The sequence below is a fragment of the Oncorhynchus masou genome, chromosome 21 (assembly GCF_036934945.1).
Source record: "Oncorhynchus masou masou isolate Uvic2021 chromosome 21, UVic_Omas_1.1, whole genome shotgun sequence".
Lineage (NCBI taxonomy): Eukaryota > Metazoa > Chordata > Actinopteri > Salmoniformes > Salmonidae > Oncorhynchus > Oncorhynchus masou.
This window is the reverse complement of record NC_088232.1, coordinates 24,699,228-24,717,501: the sequence shown is the minus strand read 5'-3', so window position 1 is coordinate 24,717,501 and position 18,274 is coordinate 24,699,228. Positions and strand designations below refer to the sequence as shown.

At 42.5% G+C, this 18,274-nt stretch overlaps 1 protein-coding gene across 2 annotated transcripts in view; it reads right to left on the bottom strand.

The window, feature by feature from the left end:
- Nucleotides 1-2,750: 2,750 nt before the first annotated feature.
- The window catches only part of prkd1 (protein kinase D1), a 55,394-nt gene continuing 39,870 nt past the window's right edge, over nt 2,751-18,274 (bottom strand). Inside the window, exons 6-19 of one of the 2 annotated variants that reach the window (XM_064927863.1) lie at nt 17,998-18,228; nt 17,184-17,261; nt 16,581-16,773; nt 11,940-12,063; nt 9,737-9,814; nt 8,933-9,221; nt 8,614-8,666; nt 8,111-8,183; nt 7,719-7,825; nt 7,280-7,441; nt 6,707-6,805; nt 5,595-5,862; nt 3,832-3,917; nt 2,751-3,459 (exon numbers count right to left, since the gene is read on the bottom strand). In XM_064927863.1, coding sequence (XP_064783935.1) covers nt 3,217-3,459; nt 3,832-3,917; nt 5,595-5,862; nt 6,707-6,805; nt 7,280-7,441; nt 7,719-7,825; nt 8,111-8,183; nt 8,614-8,666; nt 8,933-9,221; nt 9,737-9,814; nt 11,940-12,063; nt 16,581-16,773; nt 17,184-17,261; nt 17,998-18,228 — 2,084 coding nt within the window. In that variant the 3' untranslated portion in view covers nt 2,751-3,216. The remainder of the gene's footprint in view (nt 3,460-3,831; nt 3,918-5,594; nt 5,863-6,706; nt 6,806-7,279; nt 7,442-7,718; nt 7,826-8,110; nt 8,184-8,613; nt 8,667-8,932; nt 9,222-9,736; nt 9,815-11,939; nt 12,064-16,580; nt 16,774-17,183; nt 17,262-17,997; nt 18,229-18,274) is intronic. The other variant, XM_064927862.1, reaches the window with a different exon arrangement.

The window sequence follows — 18,274 nt, the reverse complement described above, 5'->3', positions numbered from 1 at the left end:
ATTATTGAGATGTCTGTTTGGTTCTCTTTTATTTGGTTTGCGCGCGCGCTGTGATTACGACTAGACTATGACACAATATTACAATTATTGTTCATTTGTGGCTTTTTCCCGCCATAGAAATATAATTATCATGTTATAATTGTGAATGTAGGGATTTTTTTGTGTATTAGGAAATATTATTTAAAATTAATACTATGAATATTAGGATATTTAAATAACAATAATAATAATAATAATAATAATAGTATTCTAATAACAGCAACAAAAATAACAATGTTAATAATAAAGTAGCCTAATAATAATAAATACAATCAGTTATTATTTAGAAATAATAACACTAACGATAATACAGTTGCTAATAAGAACCATAGTAGACTAGTACATTCAAAAATGTCATACTGAACATTTAGGCGTTTAATTAAATCCTCCGGAGACCATTGCTTGACTTGGGCAGGAGCTCACCGGAGCTGAGTACCAGCACCTCACATTTTCTACTGCTTGAGCTCCTGTTCCTCTAATAGAATATTAGCTCAAAAGTAGTGTGACGCTCCTGAACCTAAATAAAAACAGTAACGGCACCCAAAATGAGTACCGGAACCTATTTCAGTCCAAGTCAAGCACTGCTGAGACTAAATTGAAATTTACTTTGGGTTATACAAGCGAAATCGTGCATAATGCACACCCAAAGTAGGCTACAGCCTACAGCTATAACAATTGAATATCCTGCCTTTCCAAATATGTATTGCTGTATTTTCATGGGCTCTTATTGGATATAGGCTACAGTATGCTATTTGTGATATGTTTGTAATAATGTTCTTAATAAGTCAATGATCCTAATTATTAATGCGTTCAAAAGCCAACCTTATCTTATAAAGAGAAGAGGGCTGCTGCCGTTTTCTCTCTCTCTCTCTCGATAGGCCACATAGCTAATGATGATTTTGCAAATCTTTAATCTAATCATGCATCTATAGCTTTCAGATGGCAAGGTGTGAAACCTCTTCCGCTATTTGGACAAATATGCGAGGGAAGTGCACACAGATTGCCTACTGCATTCGTTTATGTTCAACAGAAATATGAAATAAAGCAAATGAATGGCGCTGCATGGTTATCATACTCTCAAATGAATTTGGTAATTTGAGTTTATGGTAGTTTCAGTAGACCAATATTATAGAAGGATGCACTTCGCTCTTGTTGAGTTAATAATGCTGTTTCGATAGAAATATAGGCTACATGGCGTAGTGTTTGCAAATTATTTTACTTGAAGTATTCACTGCCGTTCTTATTTTTTGCAGTTGTCTATTTGAGTATAGCCTACAATGGTATGCCATGGTACGCAAATATGGTGCAAGGCCGGTACTTGTTTTGTCAAAATATAATATTGTTTTTGTCATGCATGGAATGCATGGGGCTAATATCAACACATATTTGTTTTCATTTAGTGTATTTCTTAATTTTGTATGTTTTTCTTGTGGCCCTTGTTGTCCAAATAAACACATAATTGGTATACATGGACACTGATCCATTGGCTAAAACTGGAAACATGTTGTGTTGAGCGCCATCTCCTGGTAGAATAGAAATGTTTGTACATTCAACAGTGCGTGTAACTTCTAAATGTGCCTGTATAAACCACCTACGTGTTCTTTGCCTTTGCCTCTACAGTATGAAATGGATAACTTCGATACTTGAAATAATACAAAATAACATATCTCGCTTTGTAACGTGATTATGTATCAGTCCCTTCAAATGAATCACCCAACCGACCTAGGCCTTTGTCTATACATCAAATCAACCATCCAATTTTGATTGTCCTCCCTCTCAATCAGATAAACGTAATCTCAACATGGATCTCCAAGTTAATAATGGTTTCGCTTAGACCAGCGCCATTCAGATAACGTACATATGGTTTTGTCTCACCTTTAGCTTTACTCTCCCTTTCCAGTTTGAGTGTGTGTGTGTGTGTGTGTGTGTGTGAGGGGGGGGGGGGGTCTTATTTCCTCATCTTTCTCCATGATTCTCCCGTTCTCATTCTTCATGCAGTCCCCCTAAACTACGGATGAAGATGCAGCGTGAGTACGGGTGACAAGTTTAAAATAACTTGCAATTTGTTAACAATGTTCTTAAAAACTCGTGCCCAGTATCCTAAAAATGTAGGGCAGAATATAAGGCATTAGGCGATGAATAAGGGTGTATACTAAAGCAAACTCACAAATAATCAAACAAAAACTGAGTTAGTAAAAACTTCAATATCTGCTTTGAAACATCTTTATTTAAATATGTAGCCAGAGAAAATAATTTCTTCCCTGCAGGCAATAATGCATTAAAGGCTGGTTGCAATTGCGCAAAGAGCACAAGCATACCGTACAGTAGCCACATACGATTCAACATTCAGCATCACATCATGAACAGTTTCAACACTAGACTAGAAAAGCAGCTAGCTGTTGACGAGGTCAGATGCTTACAGGTATTCTACCTTCACTGTTTCTCTGTATCCAGGCCTCGAGATTCTGCCTCCACACACATCCAGCCTACAATGGGGTATCACCCCCCTCGGTCTTTGTCTTTCCACCATCCAGCTTTACTAGTTTTCTGTGAATTTTCATCATACTTTAGTAATACTAATAGTAATATTAATAATAATAATAATATCCGTTCTCACTGAGTAGCACAGGTTTGTCCTGAGCTCTCTCGTTGGGTTGCACCCAATCACATAATTTAGTTTTGACTAAATCATTAGGCTTTTTTGGGGGGGGGATTGGTTTCTGCTGTTGACTTCAAGTGGAAATCCACTCAAAAACTAGTCCCAAAATGTTTTGGATGTCAGCAGTCAAGTTTTCAAGATATTGGACATTCAAGAAGCAAAGTGTCCCAGGCCACATCAACACGAAAAATGCTTTTTTTAAGTGATTGGTTGCTGCTGTTGACTTAACATGCAGTACACCTGGATGATCCCTCATACCCAGAGTATTACAGTATTAGTCATTAGATTCACTTACATTAAGCAGTAAGGCAATACACCTGGTTGACTGATATACAGACTATTGGAAATGAGAATCTTTGTTCATTAGGCAGTTAGTTTAGCAGGGTTTCGAGCTCCTAGTTCCTGGCTGGGAGTGGAGGGGTCAGTCAGTCCGTTGTGCTGTGGTGTGTTGTGAAGGGAGTGAGCAGGCTCTTAAGGGGGCGGTAGCAGCAGTGTACAGTACTGCAGCATGCTGACTCTTAATGGGGCAGCAGCCCAGCGTTTACACTATTGACCCTGATGCTGAGGGCCGTCATGGTGTCCGCCTCCTCCGACTCCACCCCCTCGCTGACGTCGGCGTGCGGGTTGACCAGGTGGGCAGGGTACGTCAGGCCGTGCTGTTCGGCGTGGCGTTCCCAGCGGGTGTCATCGCTCTCGTGCGTGATGTAGCGCTGGTGCATCTTCCACTCTAGGCTGCGCAGATCCAGCCACATTTGGTAGCCCTGAGAAGGACATCATTAGCAGAGGGGCACAGTAGTTAGCATTAGCCCACGGCATCAATTGTTTTCATGTGATTGGGTCAATTGGGTTTTAAATGAGACTTTTTGCAGCTGTTGGAGGACAAACTCCTTTCTCACATCTCTCTTCCTGTAGGGCATACGTGTAACCTCTTGCTAAGAGACTTGCCAAATGTATTAACTCTTCTTACTCCTTGGTGATATATACAGTACCTTTTTATTTTCTACATTGTCTTTTAAATCTCTCATTTAGAGATGAGCGGTAGCTTACCTGTAGTCACGGATGGCTTAGAGACTTGTTTCCAAATCTGTAATAATGTCTGTTAAATGTCTAGTTTAGTTCAGAGTAAGGTTTACCTGTAACCACGGATGGCTGAGAGACTTGTCCACGCTGTAGCGCTTCCTCATCTTGACTTGCAGCAAGTTATTAATGAGGTCAATTGCTAGAACAACAAAGCAGGCTGTCAGAGGATAACTCATGGTGGGAAACCTGGAGGATTTAGCGCAGGCCCCTTTCAGAGCCATGTAAGGGCTAATGAGCAAAGCAAACATCATGTTAAGATTATTTCAGGGGTCATGGCTCTCTGAGCCCCAGTTGGGATTCTTGACCTTGAGGTCCTCCTCTATAGTACCAGGGATCGCTTGGCATTATGCACCTGAATAGGCAGCAACAAGAATTTATTCTCTCTCACACACACACACACTCTTTCTCTCACACACGCTCTCTCTCACACACACACACACACACACACACACACACACACACACACACACACACACACACACACACACACACACACACACACACACACACACACACACACACACACACACACACACACACCACACCACACACTCTTTCTCTTTTTTATTTTCTACGGTATATCTTCCACAACCCAGCCATCCCTTTGAGATCAGTTCAGTCGGCCACCCTGCAGAGGCAACTGATAAGGCAGCGGGTTTACTGGGTGACCTGCAACTGCTGGGAGAGGAGGGGTGGAAAACCCCGGAAGTCCTGGCACAACAAACAATAATAAAGTATCTTAGGCTGCTGGAGAGATTCCTGGAGGAGGTCCAGGAGGCACTGTCTGAGCTGGTAAGGGGGGTGTTTGAGCAGCCAAAGGGGGGGGGGGGGCACCAGGAATCTGCAGGTGACTGGGGACTGGCAAGGGGGTCTGGAGGACTTGTTAGATTTTAACACTCCGAACCTGGGGGAATTTGATGGGGTGGGAGATAAAGTCCTCTACAACCTCTGCATTAAGATAAGGAACATTAGCAGCCTAACAGGAGTGAAGGCACATCGGTGGCAGGTGGTATGTGGGGTGGAGAGAATGGTGTGTTTTAGATGGAGGGGGTTCTATAAACCCCCATTATCAAAGAGGTCAGAGGACCTCCAGTGGAGGGTTCTACATGGAGCCCTGGCCATTAACAGCTGGTTGGCACGGGTTGAACCGGGAGTTGGACAGGGGTGTCCTTTCTGTGTTATGAGTGAAACTGTGATTCATGCGTTTTCTGTGTGAGCCAGGTTAATGCCATTAATATCTGTGTGAGATGTTTAGGGGTGGGTTTTACTGCTGCAATGTTTATAATGAGATACAGGTATTCGGAGAAGGCCAAATGTGTTTTGTTGAATTTTCTGTTTGCTCAGGCAAAGTTGGCGATTTGGCTAACAAGGAGGAACAGGTTCAAAGGTGGAGGGATAACAGACCATTTACGATTGTTTAATGGGATGGTCTCTGTGTGCCTTAGGGTGGAATTTGAGTTGTATAAAATGACAAACAGTGTGGAGATGTTTCAGGAGATATGGTGTTGGTGGGGGCTGTCTGTACAGCTGGGGAAGATGATTTGTACATACGGTTGTAGAAGTGGTGAGGTTTTTGGCCATTGTGATGTGTGGTGTTGTTTTGTAAGGTGAGTATGGTATGCAGTACAGGAGATATTTTAGTTTTTGGGGGGTGAGGTTTTAATGAAATGAGAATGTTTCATTAAAGAAAAGACAAAAAGTCAAAGAGTCTCTCTCTCTCTTTCTCTCTCTCTCATACAACTATATAAAATGTTAGTTTACAGTAATGCAGTTATCGCAGTAATGCATGAGTCATTGCTGCTCGACAGACACCCACCTTCCTGGGACACCTTCTTCCAGGGGTTGGGTGGGTACATGAAGTCAGCGTTCTGGATCTGGTCATGAATGTCCTCGTCCTCGTTGAATGGGAAGGTACCACTGAGGCTGACGTAGATGATGACCCCCACAGACCACATGTCCAGGGAGCGGTTGTAGCCTTTGTTCCTTAGGACCTCAGGGGCCAGGTAGGCCGGAGTGCCCACCACTGACCGACGGAAAGACTTTTCTCCAATGATGCGGGCAAAGCCAAAGTCGCACAACTTCACCTGAGACACAGATAAGTTGCGCCTCAAATGAGGTGTGTCTCTATTTGGAATAAGGTGTAGTTTGAGACACGGCCATGTTTGAAGGTCGACCACAACACAACCTCCCGCTAGTCAATCTTACGCTGCCACAGTGTTCACTCAAACACAGTGGTAATCCAGGGTTCCACACTAGAGGAACAGTACTCTAGTTGTCTAGCAAAACTTAGACTTGTGTTGGAGAAAGCTAATTCATAACATCCTGCATTTGATCCACCTACACAGTTTGTTCCAGACATTATAATGACCAGCTGGCAAGGTTTACGCAAAAGGCAAATTATCACTGTCTGTTTAACATGGACATGATATGGTCTACATTCGATTTACTGTTGCTACAGAATGTCATCAGAAGGTTACCAAAACAGTGACTTCGGCAAGACTGCACAAGATGGCAGTTCTTAGCAGTGTGATGATGCCAGTGATGTTGGCAGAGCATATTTTGGGAAATGAACAACAGATATACAAGAACTGACTCCTTCCTTTTCAGAAAATATTTGCTGTAAATAACACAAATGTCATATATTTTTTAATACCCATCAGATGCCTGGAAATTCCTAAAGGGCAGTGACTCAGAGTCCATTTCCGCCTGGCAGGGAGGATACAGTACAGTACAGGACTATGAAGAGAAGGGGACCATCATTGAAAGTGTATCATTAAAATCAAGAGGATAGAACACTGTAGAGGCACTGAGCGTACAGTAGCCATAATCAGCCACTTTATCTTAGAGGAGAGATTACGTCTGTTTATGTCTGTGAAATTGATGTTTCTGTTTTGGCTTGTTTGGAGGCTGAGCTGGAGGTTTTCTTACTTGTGGAAAAGCGTCAGAGGACGCCAGCAAGACGTTCTCTGGTTTGAGGTCACAGTGGACGATGTTCTTGAAGTGGAGATGATGAAGAGCCTGAAGAATCTAAAATATGAGGTGAAACTAAATTATTTCTTTGGCTTGTTATGTTTTTAATTATCAGGGATTATAAATAATAAAAAATATAATCTGGTAATTTGCAATTATATACCACAAAACATGAATAAAAATATATACATTACATGTCATAATTAAATGTGCAACAACACATTATTAAACACACATTATCATTAGAAAAATACATTAAGCATTCCTGTAAGCCACATACATTATAGTCATTTATCCAAAGCAATTTAAAGGAGCAATTGTGGTTAAGTGCCTTGCTCAAGGGCACGTCAACAGATTTTTCACAGTCTGCCCTGGGATTAGAATCAGCGACCTTTCAGTTATTTGCCCAACGCTCTTAACTGCTAGGCTACCTGCTGCACTTCACTGACGGTGTTTGTATACAGCATGTGTCACCGCTACTGCACGGCTGTCCATTGTCTGCAAGCAACAACGCTTGTCAGCCAGGTTTACCTGTGAGACAAAGAATTTGGTGATGCGTTCAGGCAGCCTCCCCTTCTCACTGGACAGGATCATCTCCAGCATGTCTCCATGGAGCTTCTCCATGACGACGAAGACGCGCTCCGGCGTCTCAAACATGCACTCCAGGTTCACTACCCCAGGGTGATGCAGGTTCTAGTAAGGAAACACAGGAAGCATTTAATGGCAGCAGGCCGAGAGCTTGACAAGTTCTCCAAACACCCACTGTGACGGCATGATAACTACCTCATTATTTACATTATCTACGTACTGACAAAATATCAAGAGCCTCGCTCTATTTTTGTCTTTAGGTGTTGTTTTGTCATGTGCTCCACATAACTTGTGTCTGGCAACATCTGAGAAAAATAGTAATGTTTCTAATAAAAATGTTTCATAGGAGCACACTGGGCCATGTATGCTGATGTGTGTTTACCTGAAGGATGGCGACCTCATTGCGTAGCTGGCTCTCCTGCTTGGTGGGGAAGCGTAACTTGTCAATGATCTTAATTGCTACATCCCGACCAGTTTTTCGGTGCTTTCCTGTAGTATGGAGACATTATATTATGTAGGAATCAAAGTCAAGTTACATGTTTATGCAGGTGTGACTTCTTATAATTAATGATTATCTCAAATACTTAAAAAAAAGATGAAATTTAATCTGATTAATAGCAATGCACTATATGTATGACTCAATGCAATACACACCTCCTTGGTCATGCAAATATTTTGCTAGGATAAGATCAGGAGAGAATTGATATCAAGGATGTGTTCCTCATTTGATTTTTTACAGGTTATCGGTGTGACACGGTGGTACAAATGCATCACCTCCATAAACTATCCCAAATTGCCCCGATCCTAGGACTTCATCCGGGAATATCTGATACACTGAGCTGATATCCTGTAGGTGTAAAAATCCAGTCAATGGTTTAAATGTAAGCTTCAAGTGTATACTGTCAGAAATACTTGTCTACAATCACTTTTATCTCTTCTCATCTGGCAACTTAATATCCACTAATCCCATACACGCCTGGAAGACTTTCCCAGAAATACAATTACAACCAGTGGTACTGTGACTAATTATTGACAGTAGCTATGGCAACTGCTTCGCTGAGTGGGTAATCAAAATAATCACCATTTGAGCTACTTAGGGGATGATCTCAACGGAGAAATCTAACTATGCACGAGGAGCAGACATAAACTAGATGTGGAGCCAAATGTGACTATAAATGTACCTTCCATTACTGCAATATTAGACACACTAAATCTGAGTGAAAATGTAAAGAAATCCAAAGGCTCGTTCAAATAACGTAAGACCAAATCCTACTTACCACGTTCTCTTGAATCTGGCAGTTGGACACTGAAATGCTGATGGAAACATCATCTGTTGGTGTAAGAGGTGTTAATCACATCTTTAAGAGTATTCCATACTTTAACCTTGAGTGTTCCTCCCTAGTGCTGAGTAGGTTTGCCAAATTCTGGGAACTTTCCCTAAAAATTCCCAGTCTTTGCGGAAATCCAGCTTTACTTGAGAAAGTTACCAGAATTTTGCAACCCTAGTGCTGAGTAAGACAGGGTTGCTTCCATTCAAATCCATTCATTTCTATTAGCTTTAATCTATCCCAGAATCTAGTCAATTCATATACATACTGTGGCCACCGTGGCGTGACCCGTGCGACGGTCCTTTTGAGATGGCGGGCATGAGGGCGTGTTGGATGGCGATCTCCCACATACGGGCGACGTCCGGCCCGACCCCACTGACCAGCATACTGCCGTGGGCCGACATGCTCCCCGGGCCCTCGGGCCTCGCCAGGTTCTCCCCTACGTAGTAGACCAGACTGGCTGTAGCGATCTCAAAGCAGTGGGCGTTGGAGCCCTCAGACAGCAGGTTGAAGGTCTTGGCTGGGTCCAGAGACAACACCTCTGACAATGGAATTTCCTGCCACACAACAGAGGTAGTATTGCTCCTTGCTGTTTGAGGTCGAGGTCAAGTTACTGTAAAGAGCTTTGTGACAACAGCGGTTGTAAAAAGGGCTTTTTGAAATAAATGTGACTGATTGATGTAGTCACTTAATTAACAGTAGTGGTTAGAGTACTTATATTTCAATCTGATCAATGTGTTGATGGTCCAGGCTGCCTATTTCTTGCCACTACAAATGACATTATACCGTAAATCAATTCTCCATCAATGTTTATATGACAAAGTGATTGCAACCTGCTTATCTGCTTATCATTTCTATTAGCTTTATCCCAGAATCTAGGCAATTCATTCTGCATTAATCTATCCCAGAATAAAACTGCATGCGCTTGTTAACCTTGTCTTATTCAAACCCTAAATGACAGTAAATTTGTTTGCATAAACTTCAGTTCTTGAATTTCACTCACTCCTCACCCATAACAATCTATACAACATACAATTTCAATTGATCAATTTCAAAACAGTTGATTTCCAACCTTGTAGTATTTGCTTCCTGTGTCATTCTGGAAAAGCGTGATGCATTTGCTGTCCAGTCTCCAGTAGTGTCTTTTCCTCTGTAGTGGAAACAGATCGAGAGCGTTGTTAACTACCGCTGTCACAGACTGGGACAACATTCCATATGTTCATGGTGTGTTCCATCTCTGGGGGTTCCCCATCTACTATGCATCTATTATGCCGTAGGTCAGTGCCCATAGCAGATTGGAGGAACTTGTTTTTGCAGGTGCCAGAGTTACAGGTAAACTCGTGAAAAACATGGCTGCCTGGTGAAGACCAAATGGTCGAAACTTTGTATCAATAAAATCACCTGGGAGATTGAACAACAGATTGGAGAGGTGCCCATGTTCTTGTACTACAACTGAATTTGACACTTTGCTGGTCATTATTTATCAAACAATCACACACACTAATGGAGCATGTATTAAACATGGGCTGTTGGTTGGCACACACTGTGCAGTACTCTATAGACCTACAGTAACACAGTGTTGGCTCACAGTACAAATACTGTCTTGTGAATAAACCCGTAACAAGTACCACAGTGTTGGCTCACAGCAATAACACTGTCTTAATAACCCTATAACAAGTAACAGTGTTAGCTCACAGTAATAACACTGTCTTAATAACCCTCTAACAAGTACCACAATATTGGCTCACAGTAATCTTAATAACCCTGTAACATAGGGGTTCTAAAACTTTTTTAGCCTGGGACCCAAATTTGAAATTCTGTGGTTTCCTGGGACCCAAGCTTAGGAAAATATGCAACTATACGTAAATATCGGTACATTTCATTGCTTTTATGCCTAAAAAAAATGCAATATAGACAAAAACAAATAACAATGAAATACCCATAAATATCTTTTCATGTTTATTTTTCATCATTAAAAACACTCTTACATATCTGTCTAGGTTGAAACTGTTGCTGTTAAAATACAATAAGTAATTTCATTCTGAACTGGAGTAAAATGATTGATCACATCACACAGATGTAGACCAGAAAACACACAATCCTAATGAGAGGTGTGTGGCTGGTTGAAGTTTTCAACAAGCATGTCTATTCTGGGCTCCGTTTTTGATAGTGTAACACTGAGGTCATGCTCAGCATTGACACTGTTTCTGTACTTGAGAACCATGACTTGCATAGGTATGAGGTGCCAAACTGGATCATAACATCTACTGCTTTATCAGTCAGGCAGGAGACTGCTTCTTGCTGCAGATGAGCAACCCAGAAACGTGTGAGTGTTTGCACTTCCACACACGAAACACATTGTGGGCGCTCCTCGTTATTTCTCAAAGTTTGTATGAAGGAGACAAAAAGTAATCACTGTATTTGCGATTGAGCTCAGTCAGAACTTGTGGCTAGCATGAGTCCATTTCTTGACAGCGGTGAGAGATGGCGAGTGGGAATAACAAGTCAGTGGCTTGAACGACAGCGCAGCAGCGTGTGGGTCGCGGAGTGATCTTCAACAAAACTGTAGGAAAAATATCCGGTAAACCGCGAGGCACACGGGCATCTCCCTCTACCTTTCTCACTCGCGCAGCTGCCAAACATAGCAGACACCGCTGCTAAGCAGAGAACGCACTGAACCGAGAGCGCAGTTGCACTTGGCCAAATAAATTCCAGTAATTAATTAAATAATTATACATTTACGTCGCCCACCCTTAACACGTCCGCAACCCACTTTGGGTACCGACCAATACTTTATGAAACGCGTCTGTAACAAGTACCACAGCGTTGGCTGTACTAATACTTTTTAATAACCCCGTAACAAGTACCACGGCGTTGGCTCACAGTAATAACACTGTCTCAATAACCCTATAACAAGTACCACAGTGTTGACTCACTGTAATAAAACTATCTTAATAACCCTGTAACAAGTACCACAGTGTTGACTCACAGTAATAACACTATCTTAATAACCCTGTAACAAGTAAAGTCTATCATACCAACAGCGGGAAAATTCAATCGACAATCACAAAATACACATACACAAAACATACAAGACATTAAAGAAAAACAGCACAGAAAAGATGATCAAGTCTATAAAATGTTGTCAGATTAGTGTTGCAAAATTCCAGTAATTTCCCGCAAATTCTGTTTTTACAGAAATCCTGGTATTTTGCCACTCTACATAAGATTGATTAGTTGATGTGACAAAAATACATTAAGACAATCAGACTTACCAGAGTGTCTTTACTTGTGAAGTGCACTAGCCAACCTTCCTTCATGACATTACTGCTTTTCCTCTTGGTGTGTTTGACTGACTGGACCACTCGCATCAGCGGGATGTTGTTGCTAGTAGATGGGCTTTGGAATGAAGGGAGTCAAACATAAAACTCTGGCGGTGTGAATGCTTTTCTTAACATTAGGACTCAGGTAGGGTTATGGCCAATGTTCCCTCTAATTCTTTCGGCAATGAGCAAATTTCAGGTCTGATGAGCACAAACTGTGTGTTTACTGGGAACACTGAGGCTGTACCCACTTTAGGTTACAGTTTAACTGTGAACACTGAGGCTGTACTCGCTTTAAGTTACAGTTTTATCAGCGGCCAAGTAGGCTACTGTGGCTTTTTAATCATAATGTAGGCCTACCAGAGCGGCATGCCATAAAAAACAATGGAGAAAATGCATCACATAACATTTGTCACAGATCCCCCCGGTACTGCTGCTCATTCTGTTCACCAATTCCGGAGGTCTATGTCACCGGCATTCTAGGCTTCACTAAACAGGATTCATTATCATCAACCCCGGACTGTCTTGTCTGATTTCACACACCTGGTTCCATTATCATCAACCACAGACTGTCTTGTCTGATTACACACCTGGTTCCCATTTTCCCTGATTAGAATGTTATATATGTGCCCTCTGTTCCCTGTCTTTGTCGGTTATTCTTTCCATGTCCGTTGGTTGTGTGAGTACCTATGTGTTGGTGTAGCTGTTATGCTGCATGCTTTATATATTGTGTATTACGGGTATCGTCCCATGTCGTTCAATGAGGTTTGCCCTCGCTCTTTTGTTTGGGTACAGCCCAGTGTTTTTGTATACGTGTTTGTTTTGGGAGTATTAAAAACCCCTATTGTGTATTCCTGCGCTTGTCTCCAAATCCTTTATACCAGTGTGACAACATTTTAACATGGAAATGGCTGTTCTGTCATTCAGCCTACATTAGCAGCCAATGTGTGGTGTTCAATGTAGGCCTACATTGAAAAATCATGCAGGGTTTGACATTAAACTCTTCATCCACTTGTCCTTCAGACAAAGAGGTGACTGAATATGTTGTGTTGTTTGATGCAAGAAACTGCGTTACAAAATAAAATGCATTTTTATTCCCATTATTACAGAGAATCAAATGATGTTACCCTCTGACTATTGGCTACTTAACACTCGAGAGCTTGGGGTTAAAGGGGAACTTGGGCTCCCGAGTGGCACAGCGGTCTAAGGTACCACATCTCAGTGCTAAAGGCATCACTACAGACCCTGGTTCGTTCCCGGGCTGTATCACAACCGGCTGTGATCGGGAGTCCTATAGGGCGCCACACAACTGCTCCAGCTTCGTCCGGGTTAGGGGAGGGTTTGGCCGGGGTAGACCGTCATTGTAAAATAATCATTTGTTCTTAACTGGCTTGCCTAGTTAAATAACGGTTAAATTATTCAAGCTTGTCTCAAAATACAACACTGCCCATTTAAGACAAAAGAAAAGCTTTTTACCTGACTCGCTTTTCAAAGATGTCTAGAAATGTACATATTTTGTGCTATTGTAGGAAGAAATCACTCCCCTACTGCTGACTACAAATGATCTATAACTGGGCTGATAACTCACTAACTAGCAAAAGATATTAACAAAATGTGTACACGTGACTACATGCAGCTCTTGCTTTTATCTCCAAACAAGCGCATCTACTCATGACCGCTCATGTTGTAAACACAGTCCAGTTCAAAGGGAATGGTGCAGATCCATATATGGCAATGGTTTATTTGCATATAGGCCTACTGCAGCTCTGATTGTGTCACGAGTCCGACTGAGGGTGATTTCCCTTCCCGGTCGGGTGGCGCTCGGCGGTCGTTGTCACCGGCCTATGAGCTGCCACTGATCGTCTTTCCTCCCCATCCTTGTATGTTTATTGGTAGCACCTGTGTGTGATGATTAGTTTGTCTTTATTAGACAGCCGGCCCGCCTGGTTGTTGTGTGGGATTATTCTTTGTAACCTTCGGCTCTGTATCAGAGGAACGTGTTAGTTCCTCGTCGTGCATTTTTCAGTCGTCATTTTGTCATTCCCTGTGTTTTGGGGCCGTGATTATGGTTAGCACCCTGTGGTGCGTTAGTGCAATTAAAGAGCACAGCATTGTACTCTCTGTCTCTTGCCTTTGACTCCACACCCACGACACCCGGATTGTTACAGATTGGTTATGTCACACCGGTCTGCATAGAGTACGAGTCATGTATGTCAATGCACTAAAATCCTACTCTGATGCGTTCTGCCTACAACAAAATCTCTTGCATTGTTCGTTTTGTTTCGGTATGTTGCATTGAAAGTGGCTAATATTGTGTTGATTCGATCACAATTATCACAGTAAAGAGTCAAGATAACTTTCTGAGTCAAAATGCAAGACGAGAGCTACCGCTCAGATTATTATTTTTTTTTACATTACTTAATAAACGTAAGCCTATGCAACATTAACCAATTAAAAACAGTACTGTAGCAATGAGGTTTGTGCAGTATGCTATAGGCCCAATATATTACCAGGGCATATTGGCTTTGCTTGAAATGCCCTGCCAATGCATTGTTGTTCGGGACGTTTTTTAAAATATATATCAAAATTTGAGGTAGGCTATATGATCACACCGGTAATAGATCCGTTGTTTTATTACTTGTGAGGCACAGCGGTTTGAGTGAAAATGTAAATAATTCTCTTTTTATTTTACTGGGCTGATGGTGCCTGCATCTGATGATCAGTCTCAGTGGAGGGAGAGAGGAGCAGACTAAGGGTCCGTCTCTCAACATCCCTCCGCTCTCCCTTCCTTTCACTGACACTGACCAAAAATGTCAGTGTCTTCCAGCTGATAGTGAAATTCGAGTTGCACCTCATTATTTCTGCCTCATGTACAAATTCATGTTGTTACTCCTATGAAAAGTGAAAGTGAAATATTCCTCAATATTAAAAAAGACCCAAGCCATTTATAATAACAATGCAAACCTATCCATACGTTCCTACTCATTCATTACTGATTGTTGTAGCACTGAGTGGAAATAGGAAGAACACACATTTTATGGTTTATAAAAGTGTTGAATACAGTGTTGACATGGCTGAGTAAGAACTTCAACATGAACTCAGTCATAAAAACAGCAGCTCTTTTCTGTATTCATTGACAGTCTCTAGTCATGGTTTTAAACATTTTGAAATCTCATAGTATCAACTTTTCTGTAGCTTTCTTTTATGCCTGCTAAGTTACTGCAGACACGGTAATCTGAACCATCTGATTGGCCAGCGGTAGGCCTATAGTGCACTTGATTTGCTCTCCGGGCCCGCCTACCCGGTGCGTAGGGCAGCTGACAGCCCGAGACCAAAATAATTTTTTAAAAGGCTTTATAGTTGGCTTTTTTACAGAAATGTTTGGAGATCGACCAGTCGATCACGACGACCGGTTGGTTACCATTGCTCTAAAAAGTTGAGTGAACTTCAATCTCGTGCTTCTCTCTGCGGACTGACATCTCTTCTGATCGTGCACGTGCACGGCAGTCACGGGGCTACTGCGCGCAGCTTAGAGGGAACATTGGTTATGGCTATGGTTACGCAGTGGTGTGGACATGAAGCTAAGGTAAGGATAGAACCGGGATGTGGACATGAAACAAGGGTTAGGGTTGAACCGGGATGTAGACATGGTAGACATGAAGCAAGGGTTAAAATTGTGGTTGAGGCCAGGGTTGAACCGGGATGTGGTTGAAGATAGGGTTAGAGTTGTGGTTGAGGCTAGGGTTGAACCGGGATGTGGTTGAAGCTAGGGTTAGAGTTGTGGTTGAGGCTAGGGTTGAACCGGGATGTGGTTGAAGCTACGGTTAAAATTGTGGTTGAGGCCAGGGTTGAACCGGGATGTGGTTGAAGATAGGGTTAGAGTTGTGGTTGAGGCTAGGGTTGAACCGGGATGTGGTTGAAGCTAGGGTTAGAGTTGTGGTTGAGGCTAGGGTTGAACCGGGATGTGGTTGAAGCTAGGGTTAGAGTTGTGGTTGAGGCTAGGGTTGAACCGGGATGTGGTTGAAGCTAGGGTTAGAGTTGTGGTTGAGGCTAGGGTTGAACCGGGATGTGGTTGAAGCTAGGGTTAGAGTTGTGGTTGAGGCTAGGGTTGAACCGGGATGTGGTTGAAGCTAGGGTTAGAGTTGTGGTTGAGGCTAGGGTTGAACCGGGATGTGGTTGAAGCTAGGGTTAGAGTTGTGGTTGAGGCTAGGGTTGAACCGGAATGTGGTTGAAGCTAGGGTTAGAGTTGTGGTTGAGGCTAGGGTTGAACTGGGATGTGGTTGAAGCTAGGGTTAGAGTTGTGGTTGAGGCTAGGGTTGAACCAGGATGTGGTTGAAGCTAGGGTTAGAGTTGTGGTTGAGGCTAGGGTTGAACCGGGATGTGGTTGAAGCTAGGGTTAGAGTTGTGGTTGAGGATAGATGATTGTCCTAACCACTCCTGAGAGTAAGGTACTTTCCAACGCCCATACCAACATACTAATTCCCAATACATTGCTTCATTCTAAGCAGTATGTTAGAGTAGATATTGTATGAGGAACTATGACCATTGGGGTGTCCCTCTGGCCTAATCCTAGTCCTAGGTCCAGTCAATCACCTTATAGCCCTGTTGGAGTCGTCCTCTGGGTCGTGGAGCTCTCCCATTTCCCCATGGCCAGCCTCCAGCAGGCCAGTGTCAGTCACCACGGCCTCCTCCATGTCATCCATGAGACCACTGTTCCTGTCACTGTCGTGGTCGTCACAACCCTGCCCCGTCACCAAATCAGACTCCGCCCCTGGGCTCAGTAGTTCTGGAGGAGGAGGAGCAAGTGGAAACACACACAAGGAGTTGTAATTGAAGTATGCCAAAGAATACCTGTTTTTTAAAGAAGAAGAAAGAAGAAACAAAAGAGGACAATACTAAGAATATCAGAATGGTAGAGTCGAAGAGATTTAAAAAATTAAACAGTAAAGTTATTTCACAGTCATAATTTGGTCAATATTTACAAGGAACATTCTGGTACTTCCAGGAATTTAACTGGTATTCTATTTGATTGACTTTCTACAGTCTCTGACAACTGAAGTAAATGCTGCAGAATTGAAAGAAAAACATCTCAATCCTGTGACATTTCTGTTAAAAATGTATGAGATGAACTACCACTTAGTTGGAAAGATCTGACACACTTAAAGCAAAATAATGACTATCTAAAGTGAGACTTGCCTCCATTTTTAGACACTTCTCCAAGGCAGTTGTTTGGCACTTTGGGCGCACATCGTTTATGACAGTTGAATTTGCAATCTGTAACCGTGAGAGAGAAACAGAGAGAGTGTGAGAGAATGTGTATGAGAGAGAGAGAGACAGAGAGTGTGTGCAAGAGGGGAGGGAAAGAGATAAAGGAAAGAGAGAGATAGCTGGCACATCCACATGAAACCTGTATAATAGCACTGTGACTAAAAACAACATGTTATCTGTCAGCTAGAGTACCCCATGAACTGTCTCTCATATGATACTATTACACCCTGTTCTGTCGTATATATATATACAGTACAGCTCTACACATACACTAACAACGGCTGCTAAAAAAAAATACTAAATCCCAGCCATCATTTCAGGGACAAATGTTTTTGGCAGCAAAATAAATGAAAGCAACATGACTGCTTGTCTACACTGTAGTAACCATAGAATTACAGTGCAGAGTATCTGTGAATTATGGAATCTCTACGGTAGTAACAACACTGTTGCTGCATTTGTGATTACCATGTAATTATACAGTTACAGGGCTATCTAATAATCAGACCATAATAGTTATTCAAGATGTCACAAATAAAGCTTGAGGGAGAAACATCTGAAAATCTGTGAGCTTTGCCAACTCTGTGACAACCAAGTCTCGACATATCCCAAAATAATACCACCTGAAACTATTGAGCTGGTTAAAGCCCACAAGTGAGTCACACACTATTACAGCATCACCACCTCCTCCACCACCAGTCAACCTCTCATGATCTCAAGTCTCTTTCTCCAGGTCCTACTGTACCTTTGCATTGCAGGCCTTGACGGAACAGACCCTTGAGTAGCTTCTTGCAGTGTTGGCAGACGGTGGGGCGTGTGTAGGAGTGGACGACAAACGTATGAGGCACCTTGACTTTGGACAGGAGGATTTTGTCTAACTCTATGGGCCGGCCGGTGTAGGAAGAGGACCTTCTCTCTCTGCCGGGAAAGATGTCTGACTGTGCCTTCTGCTGCAGAGGGTAGCAGGGCAAGGCACATGGTAGGCATGGAGGTAACAGATGACAAGCAACAACTACGTAAAC